The sequence below is a fragment of the Phaenicophaeus curvirostris genome, unplaced genomic scaffold (assembly GCF_032191515.1).
Source record: "Phaenicophaeus curvirostris isolate KB17595 unplaced genomic scaffold, BPBGC_Pcur_1.0 scaffold_73, whole genome shotgun sequence".
Lineage (NCBI taxonomy): Eukaryota > Metazoa > Chordata > Aves > Cuculiformes > Cuculidae > Phaenicophaeus > Phaenicophaeus curvirostris.
This window is the reverse complement of record NW_027206695.1, coordinates 480,463-501,295: the sequence shown is the minus strand read 5'-3', so window position 1 is coordinate 501,295 and position 20,833 is coordinate 480,463. Positions and strand designations below refer to the sequence as shown.

The 20,833-nt window shown below is 41.7% G+C and overlaps 2 protein-coding genes across 2 annotated transcripts in view; one reads left to right on the top strand and one right to left on the bottom strand.

Annotated features, from left to right (window-relative positions):
• The window catches only part of LOC138734342 (zinc finger protein 585A-like), a 352,271-nt gene that overhangs the window by 53,455 nt on the left and 277,983 nt on the right, over positions 1 to 20,833 (top strand). The gene's annotated exons all lie outside the window — the stretch shown is intronic.
• On the bottom strand, positions 6 to 20,825 carry LOC138734317 (tripartite motif-containing protein 10-like). The gene is made up of 36 exons (XM_069881926.1): positions 20,804 to 20,825; positions 20,644 to 20,664; positions 19,856 to 19,876; positions 19,263 to 19,283; positions 19,116 to 19,136; positions 18,800 to 18,820; positions 18,202 to 18,222; positions 18,017 to 18,037; positions 17,829 to 17,849; positions 17,122 to 17,142; positions 16,082 to 16,102; positions 15,965 to 15,985; positions 15,825 to 15,845; positions 14,480 to 14,500; positions 14,370 to 14,390; positions 13,486 to 13,506; positions 13,388 to 13,408; positions 12,021 to 12,041; positions 11,640 to 11,660; positions 10,382 to 10,402; positions 10,170 to 10,190; positions 9,592 to 9,618; positions 8,798 to 8,848; positions 7,947 to 7,967; positions 7,710 to 7,730; positions 7,501 to 7,521; positions 7,271 to 7,291; positions 6,510 to 6,530; positions 6,401 to 6,421; positions 5,272 to 5,403; positions 4,258 to 4,278; positions 4,159 to 4,179; positions 3,281 to 3,301; positions 2,448 to 2,468; positions 2,327 to 2,347; positions 6 to 1,669 (listed from the first exon to the last, which is right to left on the bottom strand). Exons 1-36 carry the CDS (start codon positions 20,823 to 20,825, stop codon positions 1,158 to 1,160), a joined length of 1,395 nt encoding a protein of 464 aa, XP_069738027.1. The 3' UTR covers positions 6 to 1,157.

The following is a 20,833-nucleotide window of genomic DNA, read 5'->3' as shown; positions in this document are numbered from 1 at the left end:
TAGACTCTGGAGAACCTCACGTGGTTTATTGTCAGCTGGGAAGCCGCCGTTGGCCATTCCAGGGTGGAGCAGAAGAGGTTCCAGGGTTCCAGGTGGCTAAGAGCAAGTAGGGTCAAAGCGGAATTCATCGGAGCTGTTGAACGGCAGTGGAAGGTGAAGACCACGGTGTCCAGCTCAGGTTTGCAGCTTGGGTTTCCCCTGAGGGCATCACACCTGCTTCATCTCGGAGAAGAGAGAAGCCCGGAGCCAAAAGTTGGAGCTGAACTCAGAGACTCCGGCTAAGCCAGAGGAGCAAAACCTTGACCCGCGGCAGAGCAGCTGGAGAAGTTGAGAAGAAACCTGTGGAGATGGTGCTCAAAGACGGCATCGAGCAGGCGCCTTGGAGCTCGGGGGACAATCCCAGAGGGTTGGCCACGTCCCTTGGCCAAGAGCCTTAATTTGTACGCGAGTCGGATGAAGAGAAGTTCTTTAACCTCTTGCAAGCGTAGACGCCTTCAACAGTTGATGGAAAGAGGGACCCAGAAAGCACGGATTGTCCTGTCCCACGTTGACAGGAAGCGGCTTGAATGGTTGAACTCTACACGTCAAGAACCAATCGAGGAGAAGAAAATGCTGGTGGGAGCCTGGATTCTCGCTCGGGCGACGCAAGCATCGACTCATCCTGGTTCCCGACTCTTTCCATCAGCTGGAGGTTGTTTGACGTCTGCTGGAACCGCGACTACGAGACGTTGGGTCCGAGGCTGAGGCTGAGCAGACCTTCCATCCGCGAGGAGATGCAGGAAGACCCGGTTTTCCTTCACACGACGACAGTTGGAGCACTCGAGTGGGGAACGGGGAAGAATAAATCATGGAAGGGTTTGGGTTGGAAGGGATCTCCAAGCCCAACCAGTCCCAAACCTCTTGCTGTGGGCGTGGGGCACCTCCCAGCGGATCAGGTCGCTCCAAGCTCCATCCAACCTGGCCTTGAACACCCTCAACATGAGGTTGGATGCTGCTCTTTTCATAATTTTCCTTATCCTGGTGTCTATCCCGCTGCTCTTAGCCACCTGGATGTAGGTGTCTGGATGGAGTAAGGTGTCCCCACCACTCCTCCTGCCCCTCGAGCCTCCTGCTCGCCGCTGGCTCCGAGCTCTCGGCACGAAGAGGAGCCCAGAAGGTCATCGGACCAAGGAGAGGGCGCCCAGCTCCACCCAGAACCACGGCCGGACCCTCTCTCCGGCGAAGGAAGCCGGAGGAAAAGTGAAGATGGGGGTCTTGTTGTCGACGTCGGAGAAGGTCACCTCCCCCCAGTCGTAGTCCAGGCTGATCCGGATCCTTCTGGGGACGCGCGGGAGGTCCAGGAGGGTCGGCGGGTCGGTGAGGGCGCGGTTCTTGAAGCCCCATTGCTGCAGGGCCCAGATGCCTTCCTCGGGGTTGAAGTTGACGGGTCCTTTCCTCCTCAGAGACTCTTTGGTGACCCCCACGGCGCAGAACTGGCCCTCGGCGACGTCCACCACCCAGCAGTGGCGCCCGGAGGTGAAGGCTTCGCGCCCCAGGACGCAAGGATCGGAGTCGAAGCGCTGGGGGTTGCTGGGAGGCTCCTGGAGGACGTATTCCCACCTCACGCTCTTCTGGTCCTGGGAGAGGACGAGGCGCGGATGAGCCGTGTCCGGGTCCAGGGTCACGTCGGCTGGGGAAGAAGGAAGAGAAAGAAACCGATTCAACCCCACGTTCAACCAGGGAGCGGGATCTTCCTGGAAATCGTGGAGTGATTCGGGTTGGAAGGGACTTCGAAGCTCAGCCAGGTCCACGCAGCGACATCTCCCACAGGATGAGGTGGCTCCAAGCTCCATCCAACCCGGCCTGGAACAGATCCATGACTCCTCTGGGCTTCCCCACCCTCCCAGGAGAACATTTCTCCCCGAGATCTCATCTCAACCTCCTCATTTTCACCTCAAAACGGTTGATCAGTCTTCAAGCAACCTGATCCAGAAGAAGGCGACCTTGCCCGTGCCAACTGGATGATCCTTAAGGTCTTTTCCAACCCAACCCATTCCTTGAGTTTACGATCCTCATCCCCCAGCCCCCCAATTCCTTGTCTTCTCCTTCCAATCCCTTCTCCCCACCAGCCTGGATCCGTTTGGGATTGACCCAACCCAGCTGAAGGACCTTGAAGAACCTCATGAGGTTCCTCTCCAACCTCTCCATGTCCCTCTGGATTGGAGATCTAATCGGATGCTTTGTCTTTCCATAGATTATTCAAGCCATATTCATTTTATCATTAAATATATATATATATTTCATCATTAAATATATATTAAATATACCCAAACACCAATTAACTCACCCATTTTTTCTTCTTCTTTCGCTAAAAATGCAAAAGAAAAGACGACTTGTTAACGAAGACGGAAACTCCAAACCCAAAGCCAACGGGGGAATTGGTGGAAGGAGTTAACCCCCCAACTTACGGTGCTCGGCGAAGCATTTCCCTTCAAAGAAACAAAAATCACGTTAAAAAGTTGCTTTAACGAGGGGGGGTTGACGGCCCCAAAAATGTATTTTTTTAATATTTTTGATGATTTTTTTGCTGATTTTTTTGCTGATCTTCAGCGTCCTCCCTTCTCGCCCCAAATGGAGTTTTCTCATGGGATTAAGGTGGAAATCGAGACCTCGTTGAGATTTGGGTTCAAGTCATCAAGAGCTCGTTAAAAGCGGGGGTGAATCAAGGCCAGGCTGGGTGGGACCTTGGGCAGGGGGGTTGGAACTAGATGATCTTCAAGGTCCCTTCCAACCCCAACCTGTTTTCTGATTCTATGAAAATCGAGATCGTAGAATCACCAGGTTGGAAAAGACCTTGTAGAACATCGACTCCAACCATTCTCCAGCCCCTCCCCAGCTTCGTTGCTCTTCTCCGGCCTCGCTCCAGAGCCTCAACATCCTTCTTGGCCCCAAACTGCCCCCAGGATTCGAGGTTGGGTCTCACCAGAGGGAGAAGAACCTCCCTGGCCCTGCCGGTCGCACCATTTCTGCTCCAAGCCAAGATGCCCTTGACCTTCTTGGCCACCTGGTTGGTTCAACCAACCCCCCCAAGGTCCTTCTCCTCCAGGCTGGTTTCCAGCCGCTCTTCTCCTCGTCCGTGGGCGCTCGGATGCTCCCAAGAGCCGGTTTGGATGATCTCCAAGGTCTTTCCCAACCTTGTGATTCTACGAGCGAGGGTTTTGGCTCTTCGAGCCCCGAACCTCCCGGCTCCTCCACCCCAAACCCCCCTTCCCGCGGGATTCCCGGCCCCGAGGACACTCACGGAGTCGCGTTCTGTGCTCGGCTGGGGAGGGAAAGGAGAGAAACGGTTAACGAGGCGGGTTTCCTCCTCCCGTTATCACTTTGGTTGGTCTCCAAAGTCTCTTTTATATCAAATCCATCCTCATAGCTGGATTAATAACATATTTTATATCAAATGTGCTAGATTAATTAGATTATGATAGATTAGATTAGATTGTGCTAGATTCAATTAGATTGTGCTAGATTAATTAGATTGATAGATTAGAGTAGATTCAATTGTGCTGATTCAATTAGATTGTGCTAGATTAATTAGATTGATAGATTCGATTCAATTGTGCTAGACTCAATTAGATTGTGCTAGATTAATTAATTAGATTATGATAAATTAGATTAGATTCGATTGTGCTAGATTCAATTAGATTGTGCTAGATTAATTAATTAGATTATGATAGATTAGATTCAATTGTGCTAGATTCAATTAGATTGTGATTAATTAGATTATGATAGATTAGATTAGATTCAATTGTGCTAGATCCAATTAAATTGTGCTAGATTAGATTAGATTGGATGGGATTAGGTGGGATTAGATGGGATTAGATGGGATTAAATGGGATTAAATGGGATTAAATGGGATTAGATGGGATTAGATGGGATTAAATGGGATTAAATGAGATTAAATGAGATTAAATGGGATTAAATGGGATTAAACGGGATTAAATGAGATTAGATGGGATTAAATGGGATTAAATGGGATTAGACGGGATTAAATGAGATTAGACGGGATTAAATGGGATTAGACGAGCTGCTGCTCGCTCCGATCGGCTTCCTGGGCAGGATTTGGTGTCCGGCTCCGATTTTGGGGTCTCTGGGCCCCCCGGGGGCGTCCCCCGCGCGTCTCACCCAGCTCGGCCGCCAGCGCCTCTGCGGGAGAAGGAGGGAGGGAGGCGCCGGGGTCGCTGCCCCACGTCCCCCCCGGCACCCCCAGCGCGAGGCACTCACCCAGCCGCCCGTCACGCTCGGCTGCGCAGAGAAAAAAGACACAAAAATAGAAATTTTAATCAATTTCTCGGCCCAAAATTCAAATTTTAATCAAATTTCCGGCCCAAAATCCAAATTTTTATCCATTTTTCATTCCAAAATCCGAATTTTAATCAATTTCTTAGTCCAAAATCCAAATTCGAATCAATTTTTTGGTCCAAAATCCATACGCTCATCAATTTATTGATCCAAAATTCAAATTTTAATCAAGTTTGCATTCCAAAATCCACATTTTCCTCATTTTTTTTCTCCAAAATCCAAATTTGAATCCATCTATTTGACCAAAACAATAATTTAAAACAATTTTTCGGTCCAAAATCCAAATTGAAATCGGTTTTGGGAGTCTGAAATCCAGATTTTAATCAATTTTTCATTCCAAAATCCAAATTTTAATCATTTTTTGGAGAAAAATCCATATTTTAATCGATTTTTAGCCCAAAATGCAAATTTAAATAATTTCGTGATCCAAAATCCAAATGTTAATCAATTTCTTGGTCCAAAATCCACACGTTAATCAATTTTGGGGCCAAAATCCAACTTTTAATCAATTTTTGGCCCCAAATTCAAATTGAAATCGATTTTTCATTCCAAAATCCAGATTTTACTCAATTGTTTGGTCCAAACCCTGAATTTTAACAATTTGTTCTCCAAAATCCAAATTTTACTAAGTTGTTCTCCAAAATCCATTTTTGGGGTCTAAACCCCAAATTTCGATCAACGTCTCGGTCCAAAAATCCGGATTTTAATCAATTTTTGGTCAAAAATCTGAATTTTAATCAATTTTTCATTGCAGAACCCAGATGTTTATCGATTTTTTGGTCCAAAAATCCAAATTTTAATCAATTTGTCGCACAAAATCCAAACTTAAATCAATTTTTTGGTCCAAAATTGAAATTTAAATCAATTTTTTTGCTTTCTGATTGAAAATCCCCCCCGAACAGAATCCCAAATCCAGGTTTTTTTGGGAAAACTCACCCAGTGCTGAGCAGAGTTGGTCTGACGAGGAGGAAAAAGAGGAATTTGGGTCAATATTAGAAAAATCCAGGAATCCAGGAATTTGGGATCGAGAAGGAGACGGAGACGAACCGATGCGGGCGTCTCGCGCTCCTAAGGACCCGAAACGAAGCGGAGAGAGGAAAAAGAAAATTATTATTATTATTATTATTATTATTATTATTATTACTCCTAAGAGTTATTTTTAATTATCCCTAATTATTCGTAATAATTGTCCCGAATAATCATTCCCAACATTCTCCAATAATTGTTCCTAATAATTTCCCCCAATAATTATTCCTAATAGTCCCCAATAATTGTCCCTAATAATTATTCCTAATCATTGTCCCCATTAATTATTTCTAATAGATCCCAAAAATTGTTCCTAATACTTATCCCTAAAAATTTTTCATAATTCTGACTCCTAATTATCCCTAATAATTATTTCTAATAATCCCTAATGATTGTCCCTAATCATCCCTAATGAATCCCTCATAATTATCCCTAATCATCTCTAATGAATCCCTAATGATTGTCCCTAATCATCCCTAATGAATCCCTCATAATTATCCCTAATCATCCCTAATGAATCCCTCATAATTATCCCTAATCATCTCTAATGAATCCCTAATGATTGTCCCTAATCATCCCTAATGATCCCTCATAATTATCCCTAATCATCCCTAATAATTCCTAATAATTCTCTCTAATAATCCCTAATAATTACCCCTAATCATCCCTAATGATCCCTAACAATATCTAATAATTATCCCTAATAATTCCTAATAATTCTCTCTAATAATCCCTAATAATTACCCCTAATCATCCCTAATGATCCCTAACAATATCTAATAATTATCCCTAATAATCCCTAACAATTATCCCTAATAATCCCTAATAATTCTCCCTAATAATTCCTAATAATTCTCCCTAATAATTCCTAACAATCCCTAATAATTATCCCTAATAACTCCTAATAATTATCCCAAATAATCCCTAACAATTCCTAATAATTAGCCCCAATAATCCCCAATAATTACCCCTAATAATCCCTCATAATTATCCCTAATTACCCCATCCCTAATTGGTTTTCCCAGCCTGGAGGACTCACCCAGCTCCTCGGCGAGTTCCTCTAGGAAGAGAGGAAGGAAAATTAAGGTTAATTAACGAGCCTCTCACCCCCCGACGAGGGATTTGGTGCTTCCCGGCCCGACACTCACCAATCCGGGCGCTTCGTTCCGCTGGAAAACGAGGAAAAAAGGGAAAAAAAGGGGAAAAAGGGGGGGAAAAAGGCAATTTTAAAGCATCTTTGTGATTTTTGGGGGTTTCTTTTTGCATCACTGAAATTCCGAGGAGGAAATTTCCTGGTAGTGGGAGGTCAGGGGGGATTTTTCTATGATTTTTTTGTTTGTTAAATTGAGATTAAAAAGGAAAAATTGGATTGAAATGAGGGAAAAGAGGGAAAAGGGGGGAAGAGGGAAAAGGAAGGGGGGAAGAGGGAAAAGGAAGGGGGGAAGAGGGAAAAGGAAGGGGGGAAGAGGGAAAAGGAAGGGGGGAAGAGGGAAAAGGAAGGGGGGAAGAGGGAAAAGGAAGGGGGGAAGAGGGAAAAGGAAGGGGGGAAGAGGAAAAAGGAAGGGGGAGAGGAAAAGGGAAAGGGGAGAGGAAAGGGAAAGGGGAGAGGAAAAGGGAAAGGGGGGAGGGAAAGGGAAAGGGGGGAGGGAAAGGGAAAGGGGGGAGGGAAAGGGAAAGGGGGGAGGGAAAGGGAAAGGGGGGAGGGAAAGGGAAAGGGGGGAGGAAAAGGGAAAGGGGGGAGGAAAAGGGAAAGGGGGGAGGAAAAGGGAAAGGGGAGAGGAAAAGGGAAAGGGGAGAGGAAAAGGGAAAAGGGGAGAGGAAAAGGGAAAGGGGAGAGGAAGGGGAAAGGGGAGAGGAAGGGGAAAGGGAAAGGGGAGAGGAAATGAAGGGAGAAAGGGAACGGACTCACCAAGCTCCTGCGCGATTTCCTCTTAAAGGAAAGAAGGAAACGGAGCCGTTGGGATTTCCCGGCTGGAGCCCACGAGATCCCAACCGAACCCTCCCCCCACGTCTCACCCACCACCCGGAAATCCGGGATTTGGAGGAGGAAATTCCCTCCCGCGGCGTTTCCCGGCAGCGACACCAACCCCGGAGCCCCAACTATCCCCAAGAATCCCCGGGAAGAAGAATCAAACCCACCGATTTTTTTATCACGATCCCCTAAAAAGAAGAAAAAACCAAGATTGAGAGAACTTGGAAGCATCTCCAGATGCTTTTTCCCCAACATCTTTTCCTCTGGGGTCATTATTCCATCGGGAAATGGATGGATTTGTTTCCTTTCTCTGCTTCCCGATAGGAAAATGTTGGAAAAGCTCGTGGGAAAGGTTCTAAATGAATCAACCACGTACCCAGAGCTGCAGCGACGTCGTCTTGAGAGAGAGAAAAATAAGGATTTTCCGTTAGGATCTGCTCATTCCCGGGATATTCCCTCCTTCTTGACCCTTAAAGCTCATCTTCCGATCGGAAAAGACAAATTCCCTCCCCTTTTTGCTGTTAAATTGTGGAGAAATGGAAAATTCCGCTTCCAACGAGATGGGAAAGTCCAGTTCTCCTTAAAATTCTCTGGATTGAGCGTTGCGGCTCACCTGGGGGGGGATTGAGCTCCTCTGGAAAGGGAAGAGGAAGGAAAAAGAAGGAAAAGTGAGGAAACTCCTCAGGTTCCTGCTCTCCCAGAACCCCCGGCAACAATTCCTGGGATGGGGAATGAGTTTGGGATGTTTTCATTCCATTTATTCCCACCTCATCTCCATCTCCACCTCATCTCCATCTCCATCCCCATCCCATCTCATCTCCATCCCATCTCCATCTCCATCCCATCTCATCTCCATCTCCATCCCATCTCCATCTCCATCCCATCTCCATCTCCATCCCATCTCCATCTCCATCCCATCTCCATCTCCATCCCATCTCCATCTCCATCCCATCTCCATCTCCATCCCATCTCCATCTCCATCCCATCTCCATCTCCATCCCATCTCCATCTCCATCCCATCTCCATCTCCATCCCATCTCATCTCATCTCATCTCCATCTCCATCTCCATCTCCATCTCCATCCCATCTCCATCTCCATCTCCATCCCATCTCCATCTCCATCTCCATCCCATCTCCATCCCATCTCATCTCCATCCCATCTCCATCTCCATCTCCATCCCATCTCCATCTCCATCTCCATCCCATCTCCATCTCCATCTCCATCCCATCTCCATCCCATCTCATCTCCATCCCATCTCCATCTCCATCTCCATCCCATCTCCATCTCCATCTCCATCTCCATCTCCATCCCATCTCCATCTCCATCCCATCTCCATCTCCATCTCCATCCCATCTCCATCCCATCTCATCTCCATCCCATCCCATCTCCATCTCCATCCCCATCTCCATCCCCATCCCCATCTCCATCCCCATCCCCATCTCCATCCCCATCTCCCTCCTTGCCTTCAGAATCCAAGGAAAACCAGGATTCATTGAGCTCCTCGGGAGCTTCAGCTGCAAAGACGGAGAAGAAAATGGTGATTTTGGTATTTTGGGGTTCAGTCCCATCGTTCAATTAGATTTTTCGTTGGGAATCGAAGATAAAATCCATGGATATAGGGATATTTCGTATATATAGACACACGTATATGGATAAATGGGAATAAAATCCATGGATACAGGGGTATTTGATATATATAGACACATATATATGGATAAATGGGAATAAAAGTCATGGATATAGGGATATTTGATACATATAGATACATACATATGGATAAATAGGAATAAAATCCATGGATATAGGGATATTTGATACATATAGATACATACATATGGATAAATAGGAATAAAATCCATGGATATAGGGATATTTGATATATATAGATACATATATATGGATAAATGGGAATAAAAGTCATGGATATAGGGATATTTTATATATATAGACACACATATATGGATAAATGGGAATAAAATCCATGGATACAGGGATATTTGATATATATAGACACATATATATGGATAAATAGGAATAAAAGTCATGGATATAGGGATATTTTATATATATTCATGTCTATGTAGGAATAAATGGGAATAAAATCCATGGATACAGGGATATTTTTTATATATAGACACATATATATGGATAAATAGGAATAAAATCCATGAATCTGTGGATATTTTATATCCCGATGGGAATAAACACGATAAATTCCCTTTTTAACCCCCTAAAAGGGAAAAGAACCTCGACTCACCGGCCACTTCCCGAGCCTTTAATTCCTCTGGAAAAAAAAAAAGAAGGAATCAATTAATTAATCAATTAATTAAATAATTGATTAAATAATTGATTGATTAATAGAAATTAATCAACCTTAGAAATAATTAATTAATCTCGGGAATCATCGAATCCCTTTTTATTTGGGAATCATTAATTCCCAATTTATTTGGGAATCATTAATTCATTTTTTTTATTTGGGAACCATCAATTCCCAACTTATTTTAGGAATCATTCATTTCCAATTTAATTGGGAATCATCAATTCCTTGTTTATTTTGGGAATCTTCATTTTTTTATATGAGAATCTTCTTTTTTTTCTATGGGAACCATCAATTCCCAGTTTCCTCAGGGAGATCCAACATCTTCTGACCATCCCTCCATGGAAAATCATCCCAAAATAATCGGGATTTAGGGCCGAGACGCCGCTCCCCGGATCTTTTCCTGCTGAATTCTTGGGTATTTTCCCCAAATAGAGAGAAATGTTGGAATTCATCAATAATTTCCAAGCTTTTCGCTGGGAAATGGACAACGAGGAGAGGAGCCCAAACGAACTTACGGATTTCCGACTCGCGCTCCTCTGGAAGAGAAAAAAAAATAAAAATTAAAATAAAAATTAACCCAAATTCTCCCATTTTTCCCCTCCAGATCCCACTCCACCCACGGATTTTCCCAAATTATCCTTCGAGGAATTCCGGCTGCTCGGAAAAGTCGCCTCCGACCTCTCCCTACGTGGAATTTGGAAGCGGAAAAGGTGGAAGAGAGACTCACCCAACAGCTCCGAGAGGCGCCCTGGAAGCCGAGAGGGACGGATTAGATGGAATATCCCACCATTTATAATTAAATATCACAATAAATGATGTTTTATGGTTATAATTATATATTTATATGATATAAATGGTGCCTAGTTACATATATAAATGTAATTTAAAATATATTGGATAACAGGGGAAATGGAATTTATTGGGGAAATGGAATTAATAGGGGAAATGGAAAATATTCCTCGATAGAACAGAAATATTCCGATATAAAATGGGAATATCACTATAAAAAAATAGAAATAAAGTAGAAATAGCTCTACGTCATATAGAAATTTGAAGAGAAAATATGGGAATATTGGGATGTGAAGGGGAATATCGGGATAGAAGAGAATATTGGGATGTGAAGAGGAATATTGGGATATAATAGAAAATATTGGGATATAATAGAGAGAATATTGGGATGTGAAGAGGAATATTGGGACATAATAGAGAGAATATTGGGATATAATAGAGAGAATATTGGGATATAATAGAGAATATTGGGATGTGAAGAGGAATATTGGGATATAATAGAGAGAATATTGGGATATAATAGAGAATATTGGGATATAATAGAGAGACTATTGGGATATAATAGAGAATATTAGGATATAATAGAATATTGGGATGTGAAGAGGAATATTGGGATATAATAGAGAGAATATTGGGATATAATAGAGAATATTGGGATATAATAGAGAATATTGGGATATAATAGAGAGACTATTGGGATATAATAGAGAATATTAGGATATAATAGAATATTGGGATGTGAAGAGGAATATTGGGATATAATAGAGAGAATATTGGGATATAATTGAGAATAGAGAGAATATTGGGATGTGAAGAGGAATATTGGGATGTGAAGGGGAATATTGGGATGTGAAGGGGAATATTGGGATATAATAGAGAGAATAAAGACCATTTGCAGCTCAAATTCCTTGGGTTTCTCACTTCTACACGGAATTTCCACTGGGAGAGCCCTTTTAGATGGGATTTAGTGGTCTAGGTTGGATCCACGTTGGCTCCACGTTGGCTCCACATCACATCTATGGTTTTTTTATATTAAATCCACATCGGATCTAAATAGGATCCATATCGGATCTAAATTGGATCCATATCGGATCTACATTGGATCCATGTTGGATTTTTAATTGACTCTAACGCCAGATTTCGTTTAAACGAGACCCCCTCCCCCCAATCCACGGAGCCCGGAAAACGACACTTACGGATTTCCGCTTCGTTTTCCCCTAAAAGAAGAAAAAAATAATGGGAATAAACCTACGGAACGTTGGCTTCTCCCACCCCATCCAGCCCCTCAATCGCATCCGTGGTCCGAGGAATGTTTGAAGGGTTCAAGCCACCCCACGATTCCAACTGGGATCCAGCAGCGTCCGAGTGGGATTTCGTGGAAGGAAAACGCTCAATCCAGCACAAACCCCTCAATATTGATCGTCCCGGGGGGTCTTCCACCCCGTGGAGTCGGCTCGTAGATGATATTTTTGATTGATCCCCCTCCTCCTGGGTAGCTCCGAGCTCCTGGTGACCCCGAGCTCGTCCGTAAAAATCAAGGAAGGAGCCGGTGGGATCCCAGCTCGCTCCGTACTTACTGATCCTCGCGTCCCGTTCCTCTGAAACGACAAAGAGATCCAAATCAACCCAGGTTGTCGGCGACTCCTGGGAGGGGTTGGGGTGGAAGGGACCTCCAAGGCCAGCCAGTTCCACCCCCCTTCCATGGGCACCGACACCTCCCACCGGATCCGACTCCCTCAAGCCATCGTTGAACCGTATTACCCCGTAGAATATCGGATTAGATCATTTTCTATTGTCTTACCCCATATTTAACCCCGTATTATATCATATTATACCCCATTACCCCATATTTAACCCCATATTATACCATATTAACCCATATTTAACCCCGTATTATATCATATTATACCATACTACCCCAAGTTATATTATATTATACCCTATTACCTCATATTATATCTTATTATATCATATTATACCCTATTACCTCATATTTAACGCCATATTAAACCACATTATATAATATTATACCATACTACCCCATATTTTACCCCATATTATACCATATTATATCATATTATACCCTATTACGTCATATTTAACCCCATATTATATCACATTATATCATATTATACCATATTACCCCATATTTAACCCCATATTATACCATATTATAACATATTAACCCCATATTTAACCCCATATTATACCCTATTACCCCATATTTAACCCTGTATTAAATCATATTATACCATACTACCCCATATTATATTATATTATACCCTATTACCTCATATTTAACCCCGTATTATACCGTATTATATCATATTATACCCTATTACCTCATATTTGACCCCATATTATACCATATTATAACATATTAAACCCATATTTAACCCCATATTATACCATATTACCTCATATTATATCGTATTATATCATATTATACCATATTACCCCATATTTAACCCCATATTATACCGTATTATATCATATTATACCCTACTACCCCATATTTAACCCCATATTATACCATATTATAACATATTATACCATATTACCCCATATTTAACCCCACATTATACCTGAGTATACCATATTATACCATATTGCCCCATATTTAACCCCATATAATACCGTATTATATAATATTATATTGTACTGCCCCCTAATTATCACCCCATATAATACATTCTATCAAGAACACCCAAGGACCCCTCCAGACCCTCCCAGGACCCCTCTAGGACCACCAAAGCCCCTCTAGAACCCCCTAGGATGACCCTAGAACCACCTCAGACCCTTCTAGAGACCCCCAGGACCTTCTCAAGACCCCCAGGACCCCTCTAGAGACCCCCAGGACCCCTCTAGAGACCCCCAGGACCCCTCCAGAGACCCCCAGGCCCTATCAATGATGGGTCCCCCACTCCCGTCGGGAATTCCTTACCCAGCTGGGCCTCACGTTGACCTTCAGGAGAGAAGAAGGGAGAGGTGAGGGCTCGGCCTCGCTCCCGCTCTCCGGGGCGGCCGGCAAAGAAAACTTACGGAGCTGGCGGTCGTAGTCACCTACAGGAGAAGGGAATCAGGGATTAGGAGGTCGCTTGGTGCTGATCTCAATGGATGGAGCCCAACGGATGGACCTCAATGCATGGAGCCCCATGGATGAACCTCAACGCATGGAGCCCAAGGGATGGACCTCAACGCATGGAGCCCCAGGGATGGACCTCAACGCATGGAGCCCAAGGGATGGACCTCAATACATGGAGCCCCATGGATGGACCTCAACGCATGGAGCCCCATGGATGGACCTCAACGCATGGAGCCCCAGGGATGGACCTCAACGCATGGAGCCCCAGGGATGGACCTCAACGCATGGAGCCCCATGGATGGACCTCAACGCATGGAGCCCCATGGATGGACCTCAACGCGTGGAGCCCAAGGGATGGACCTCAACGCATGGAGCCCCATGGATGGACCTCAACGCATGGAGCCCCAGGGATGGACCTCAACGCATGGAGCCCCATGGATGGACCTCAACGCATGGAGCCCCAGGGATGGACCTCAACGCATGGAGCCCCATGGATGGACCTCAACGCATGGAGCCCAAGGGATGGACCTCAACGCATGGAGCCCAAGGGATGGACCTCAACGCGTGGAGCCCCATGGATGGACCTCAACGCATGGAGCCCCATGGATGGACCTCAACGCATGGAGCCCAAGGGATGGACCTCAACGCGTGGAGCCCAAGGGATGGACCTCAACGCGTGGAGCCCCATGGATGGACCTCAACGCGTGGAGCCCCATGGATGGACCTCAACGCATGGAGCCCAAGGGATGGACCTCAACGCATGGAGCCCAAGGGATGGACCTCAACGCATGGAGCCCCATGGATGGACCTCAACGCATGGAGCCCAAGGGAGGGTTCGTACCGATGTCCGCGTTCAGCTGCCCTGGAGAGAGGGAGCAGGGGGGTGATTCCCACGGGATTCTCCGTCCGGAATCCTCAGTGGGACCCGCGGGGCCTGGAGCCTCCACCTACCGATCCTCGTGTGCCGCTCGCCTGCAGAAAAACACAGTTAGTTACATCAAAAAGAGAAAAGAGACCCCCCCAAAAAAAAGAAAAACTCAAAATTTCGAGCATCGCGTCGACAGAAAAATCAAAAATTGAGGGAATTTCAATGAGTTGGAATCGCTGGAACAGGGAAAATTAAGTGAAATTTTGAAGCTGAATAATTTTACAATTATTTTCTGTCTTTTCCACAATTATTTTCTGTATTTTCCACAATTATTTTCTGTATTTTTTCACAATTCACAATTTTCTGTATTTTTCCCAATCCAACATTTTCTTTACTCCGATTTCCTGCATTTTTCACAATTCCTGATTTTCTTTACTCCAATTTTCCGCATTTTTTTTCACAATTCCAGATTTTCTTCCCACTCCAATTTTCCACATTTTTCACGGTTCGCGATTTTCTTTCCACTCCAATTTTCTGGTTTCCTCCCACCCCAACATTTTCTTCCCACCCCAACATTTTCTTCGCACCCCAAATTCCTTTAATTTTTGCAATTCACAGATTTCAACAGTTTTGCACTAAAGAACATTTTGCAATTTAGCTTTTCCAATATTATTTTTGCAGGCACGAATTTTCTCCGATTTATTCCTTGCCAGCTATTTTTTAAAAATTTTTGCAAATTCTAGTTTTGAACCAGTTTTAGGGCAATTCAGTATTTTTTTTTTTGCAGCTCAATTCTTTTTTTTTTCGGTTCAATTTTTTTTAGTTCAATTCTGCTTTTTTTTTGCAGCTCAAGTCTTATTTTTTGCAGTCCAATTTTTAATTTTTTTTGCAGTTCAATTTTTAATTTTTTCAGTTCAATTCTTTATTTTTTTTGCAGTTCAATTTTTTTTGCAGTTCAATTTTTAATTTTTTCAGTTCAATTTTTTTTTCAGATCAATTCTTTATTTTTTTTGCTGTTCAATTTTTTTTGCAGTTCAATTTTTAATTTTTTCAGTTCAATTTTTTTTTCAGTTCAATTCTTTATTTTTTTTGCAGTTCAGTTTTTAATTTTTTCAGTTCAATTTTTTTTTCAGTTCAATTCTTTATTTTTTTTGCAGTTCAATTTTTTTTTCAGTTCAATTCTTTATTTTTTACAGTTCAATCCTTTATTTTTTTTACAGTTCGATCCTTTATTTTTTTTACAGTTCAATTATTTTTTTTTTTTTTGCAGTTCAATTCTTTTTTTTTCTTTTTTTTTTGCAGTTCAATTCTTTTTTTTTACTTCAATTCTTTTTTTTCTTTCTTTTTTCAGTTCAAATCCTTTTTTTTTTGTTTTAAATCCCTATTTTTTGCCCCTAATCTCTTTTCCAAGGCCGGCAACGGACTCACCGAGCTCCACGGTGAAAATCCCTTTAAAGAGAAAAACAAAGCAGGTGCCGTTAGGTTCCCCCAATTGCCTTTTCCCCCTGGAATTCTACTCAAATTCCATGAATTTTGAGATTCCAGCCCTGAGCTGGAGCCGCACTCACTGATGGTGGCGTCGCACTTGGCTGGAAATTGGAAAAAACAGAGAAAAAAGCAGAAATTCATCAATTTTCCAGCTTGCTGGTTGCAAATTCCCATGAAATCAGATGAAAACCACTCACCGAGCTCCGCTGAGAGCTGCCCTGGAGCAAAAAAATAAAGGAAAAAGAGCGTAAATGGCTAAAAATTTAGATTAAATATTGAATTTTAAAATTTTTAAATCGAATTTTTCGCCCCTTCGGCATCAAGCGTTCTGAGTTTCGATGGGATGAGCGAAAAAATGAGGTTGTGGAGTAGAATCGCGGAGAAAAAGGCCTCGAGTGAGGGAATAAAATTGGAAATAATAGGGGGGAGAATCGAAAGAGGTTTGGAAATGAGAGAGAATTAAAAATTTTGGTGAATTAAGCGAAAAAAAAGATAAAAATATGATTGAGAAGAGAAATGAGGAAGTGAAAAAGACAGAGAATAGGGAAAAAAAGATGGGAAAATGAATAAAAATGGCAAAGAATCAAAAAGAGAGAATTGGAAGAGATGTAGAGAGGAAAAAAGATGGAGAATAGAATAAAAAATGACAGAAAATCAAAAAAAATATTAAAAAAAGATTCAAAAGTTGCAGATAATAGAAAAAGATGGAGAAATGAGTCAAAAAAATGGAGAAGTGAGTCAAAAAATGGAGAAATGAGTCAAAAATATGGAGAAATGAGTCAAAAAATGGAGAAATGAGTCAAAAAATGGAGAAATGAGTCAAAAAGGATGGAGAAGAATCAAAAAAGATGGAGAATGGAAGAAGATGGATTCGGAAACGACATTAAAAAATGATGGAGAATCGCAAATTGTGGAGAATTCAAATAGATTCAAAAGCGACGGCAAATGAATAAAAAAAATAAGGGAGAAAAAGACGGAGAATCGAAAATTGCGAAGAAAGAAGATGGAAAATTGAAACAAAAATGATGAAGAACTGGAAAATTCAGATTGAAAACGACAGAAAAAAATTAAGAGAGAATCGAAAATTGCGGAGGATCGAAAATTGCGATGGATGAAATAAAAATCGATGGAGAATTGAATTTTAAAAAGTCATAAACTAGAAAATTGTGTAAATTTGCAATTAAATCCATGCAGAAAGAGGGAACGTCCCGGCCCTAGAGAGGAAAGCGCCACGTACGGAGTCTGGAGTCGCGATCCCCTGCGGGAAAAAGAGGAAAAGAATCAAATTTAGAATTTTTGAGGTTGATTTAGACCCAGCTCCACCCTCTCTCCCCCAGTTCCTTGAGCCACAAGCGCCGTAAAGTAGATTTTCCTCATTTCTTTCATTATTTTAATTAAAATTTTTGTTTATTTTATTTAAAAGCCCAATAAAATCGGCACGTGGAATTCGAATTTTTAAATTTGACTTAAACCCCTAAGAAAATCTGCACGTTGGGTTTCAATTTTTTGCTTCTTTGATCTAAAACGCAAATAAAATCAGCCCTTTCAGTTCAAATCCTTAAATTTCAATTAAACCCCCACTAAAATCTGCACATAGGGTTCAAATTTTTAGATTTTACTTAAACCCTCAATAAAATCTCTACATTCTGCTCAAATTTTTTTCTCATTCTATTTAAAACTCCAATAAAACCTGCACTTTCAGCTCAAATACTTAAATTTCACTTAAACCCGCAATAAATTCTGTACATTGAGTTTAAATTTTTAACCTGTTATTAAAATCCCCAATAAAGTCAGCAAATTGAATTCAAATTTTAAAATTTTTACTTAAATTTCAAGCAATTCGGCAGATCAAGGTCAATTTTTGGTTTATTCGACTGAAAAACTCACTAAAATTCGAATATTTTTGAAAAGAAGAGGAACATCTGACACAAAATTTGGACTCACCAAGCAGCGCCGTGAGTCGACCTTGGAAATAAGAAAAAAAAATTGGAATTAGGTCAATAAAATGATGAAAATCAGAGAATTCTGGAATCCTGTATCCAAACCACAGGTTGACCCCAAAATTGACCCTCAAATTGACCCTAAAAGAGGGTTTTTAACCCCAAATTCATGAGTTTTGTCTCAAAACTTACGGGTTTCCGCTGCGAGTTTGGCTGCGAAGAAAAAGAAAAATTAATTTTTTGTGAATTTAGGGGATTTTCTCCAGGAGGAAACTTTTTTTTGGGGAAAAAATGTTCTTTTTGGCCACTTTTTGAGGTTGGTTTTCACCAAACCCGAGAGGTTTCACCCCAAAAACACACTGAAAAAAGCCACTTACTGATTTTTCTGTCGCGTTCCTCTGGGAGATTGGGGAGGAAAAGGAAAAAAAAAGCAGAATTATTAATATAATTATTATTAATTATTTGTAAGTGATTAGTAGTGATGAGCCCTGGAGCATTCGGATCAGGAAAATTGAATTTGGATCAAGAAAATCTCACTTGGATCACAAAAATTGCTTTTTCCCCCCAATATTTCCTTGATACAACAAAATATTTGGAAATGAGACTTTTTTCTAGATGTCAGTGAACCTAAAACCCACAAAAATTAGGTTTTTAGAAGGAAATTTCGCTTTTTTCCCCCCAATATCGCCTTGATACAACAAAATATTTGGAAATTAGACTTTTTTCTAGATGTCAGTGAACCTAAAAACCCCAAAAATTAGGTTTTTAGAAGGAAATTTTGCCTTTTTCCCCCCCCCATATCGCCTTGATACAACAAAATATTTGGAAATTAGCCTTTTTCTAGGTGTCAGTGAACCTAAAAAACCCAAAAATTAGGTTTTTAGAAGGAAACTTCATCTCCGAGCCCATTTTTAAGAGAAAAAAGAGCAGGTTTGGGTCCCCCTCGCCCCGACCCGAAGGGGAAATGGAACTTACTGAGCTTCGCGTCGCATTCGCCTGGAAGACGAGAAATAATAAATTGAAATGAATTGAAATAAATTGAAATAAATTGAAATAAATTGAAATAAATTGAAATAAATTGAAATAAATTGAAATAAATTGAAATAAATAGAATAAAAGCGAAGATGATAAAAGCAAAATTGATAAATGACAAGGAGGTCAAAGCCAACGAGGTCAAAGCCAACGAGGTCAAAGCCAACGAGACAAATCCACAATCATTAAATCCCAAGCCAATCAACACACAATTAATTAAGGCTAATTAAGCTCATTTCGAGGCACATCAGCCCCTTACCCAGCTCCGCCGTCAGCTTCTCTTCACCAGGAGAGAGAGAAGACGACACCAACGTTAATTGGAGCTTCTCGCTCCCGGAATAACGAGTCGGGAACCCGAGCCCCGATTCCAGATGGGACCCGAAGGCCCCGGGAACGAGACACTCACCGATCGTCCCGTCTCGAGCCTCTGGAGGAGAAAAAAAAGAGGAAAGAGTCGAGTTCGAGAGGAGGAATTGAGATTCCAGCCTCGAAAATTGGGGATCAGCACGTGAAATTGGGCTTTGCCGAAGGATTTTCTTCAAAATTGGGCTTTTAGCGCCACGATTTGCGTTGAAATCGCGTTTTTCCAAATGATTTTTTTGGAAACGGCGCTTTTCGCAAAATTATTTTCTTCGAAATCACATTTTTCCACATCATTTTCTTGGAAATCGCAGTTTTCCAAATGATTTTCTTTCAAATCACGCTGTTATCAAAATGATTTTCTTGGAAATTACACTTTTCAGATGATTTTCTTTGAAATTGTGCTTTTATCAAAATAATTTTCTTTGAAATTACACTTTTTCAAATGATTTTCTTTCAAATTACGGTTTTTTCAACATTTTTTGGTTTTTAAACTGTACTTTTTAATTTTTTTTTTAAATTATGCTCTTTCCCCCCCAATTTATTGCTTTTCTCTCCAGTTCTGTGCGTGGGGCTGGAATAAAAACCCTTTTTCCCTTAAGCCCCTGCTGGACAAACCCCAAAGAAGGTCTCGCTCACCGAGTTGGGCTGTCAGATTGTCTGAAAAAGAGGGAAAAAAGGAGGAAAAGGGGAAAAAAAATTAAAAGAGGGGAAAAAAAATTTAAAAGAGGGGGGAAAAAATAAAAGAGGGGGAAAAAAAATAAAAGAGGGGGGAAAAAATAAAAGAGGGGGAAAAAAAATAAAAGAGGGGGGAAAAAAAATAAAAGAGGGGGGAAAAAAAATAAAAGAGGGGGAGAAAAAATAAAAGAGGGGGAAAAAAATAAAAGAGGGGGAAAAAAATATAAAAGAGGGGGAAAAAAATATAAAAGAGGGGAAAAAAAATAAAAGTGGAAAAAAAATAAAAGAGGGGAAAAAAAAATAAAAGAGGGGAAAAAAAAATAAAGAGGGGAAAAAAAAATAAAGAGGGGAAAAAAATAAAGAGGGAAAAAAAATAAAAGAGGGGAAAAAATAAAGAGGGGGAAAAAATAAAGAGGGGGAAAAAATAAAGAGGGGAAAAAAAAAAGAGGGGAAAAGGAGGAAAAAATCACTGTAAATTTTGGAAGAGACTCCAGGGAAGCTCCAACCCAGCTCAGACCCTTCCCCACTCGGGAAATCCAACCAAAGGGCCCTTTATTCCCTTTTTTATCGCTTTCCCAGTGATCAAAATTTCCATTTTTCTCTCCATTTAATGAATTCTTCAAAATTTCATGCACCTCCCATTTTTTTTTTTTATTTTTTTTTTGCAGAAACAGGGAAGAAAATGAGAAAAACCTTGAAAAATCAACCAAAGCGTGGTTGGAAATTAGAGATAAACGGCTCGGACTCACCGATTTCGGCTGTGAGTTCACCTTAAATCGGAAATAAAGTGAGATTTTGGTTAGAAGATGCTGGAATTTGTTTCAAATCCAGGATCAAGCATCCCAAGGGGGTCGTTCAAGCAGGAATTCCCTTCTCAGGCTTGTGTTGACGAAGAGAAGGAAGCGGAACTCACCGATTTCTGCATTTCCATCGCGAAAA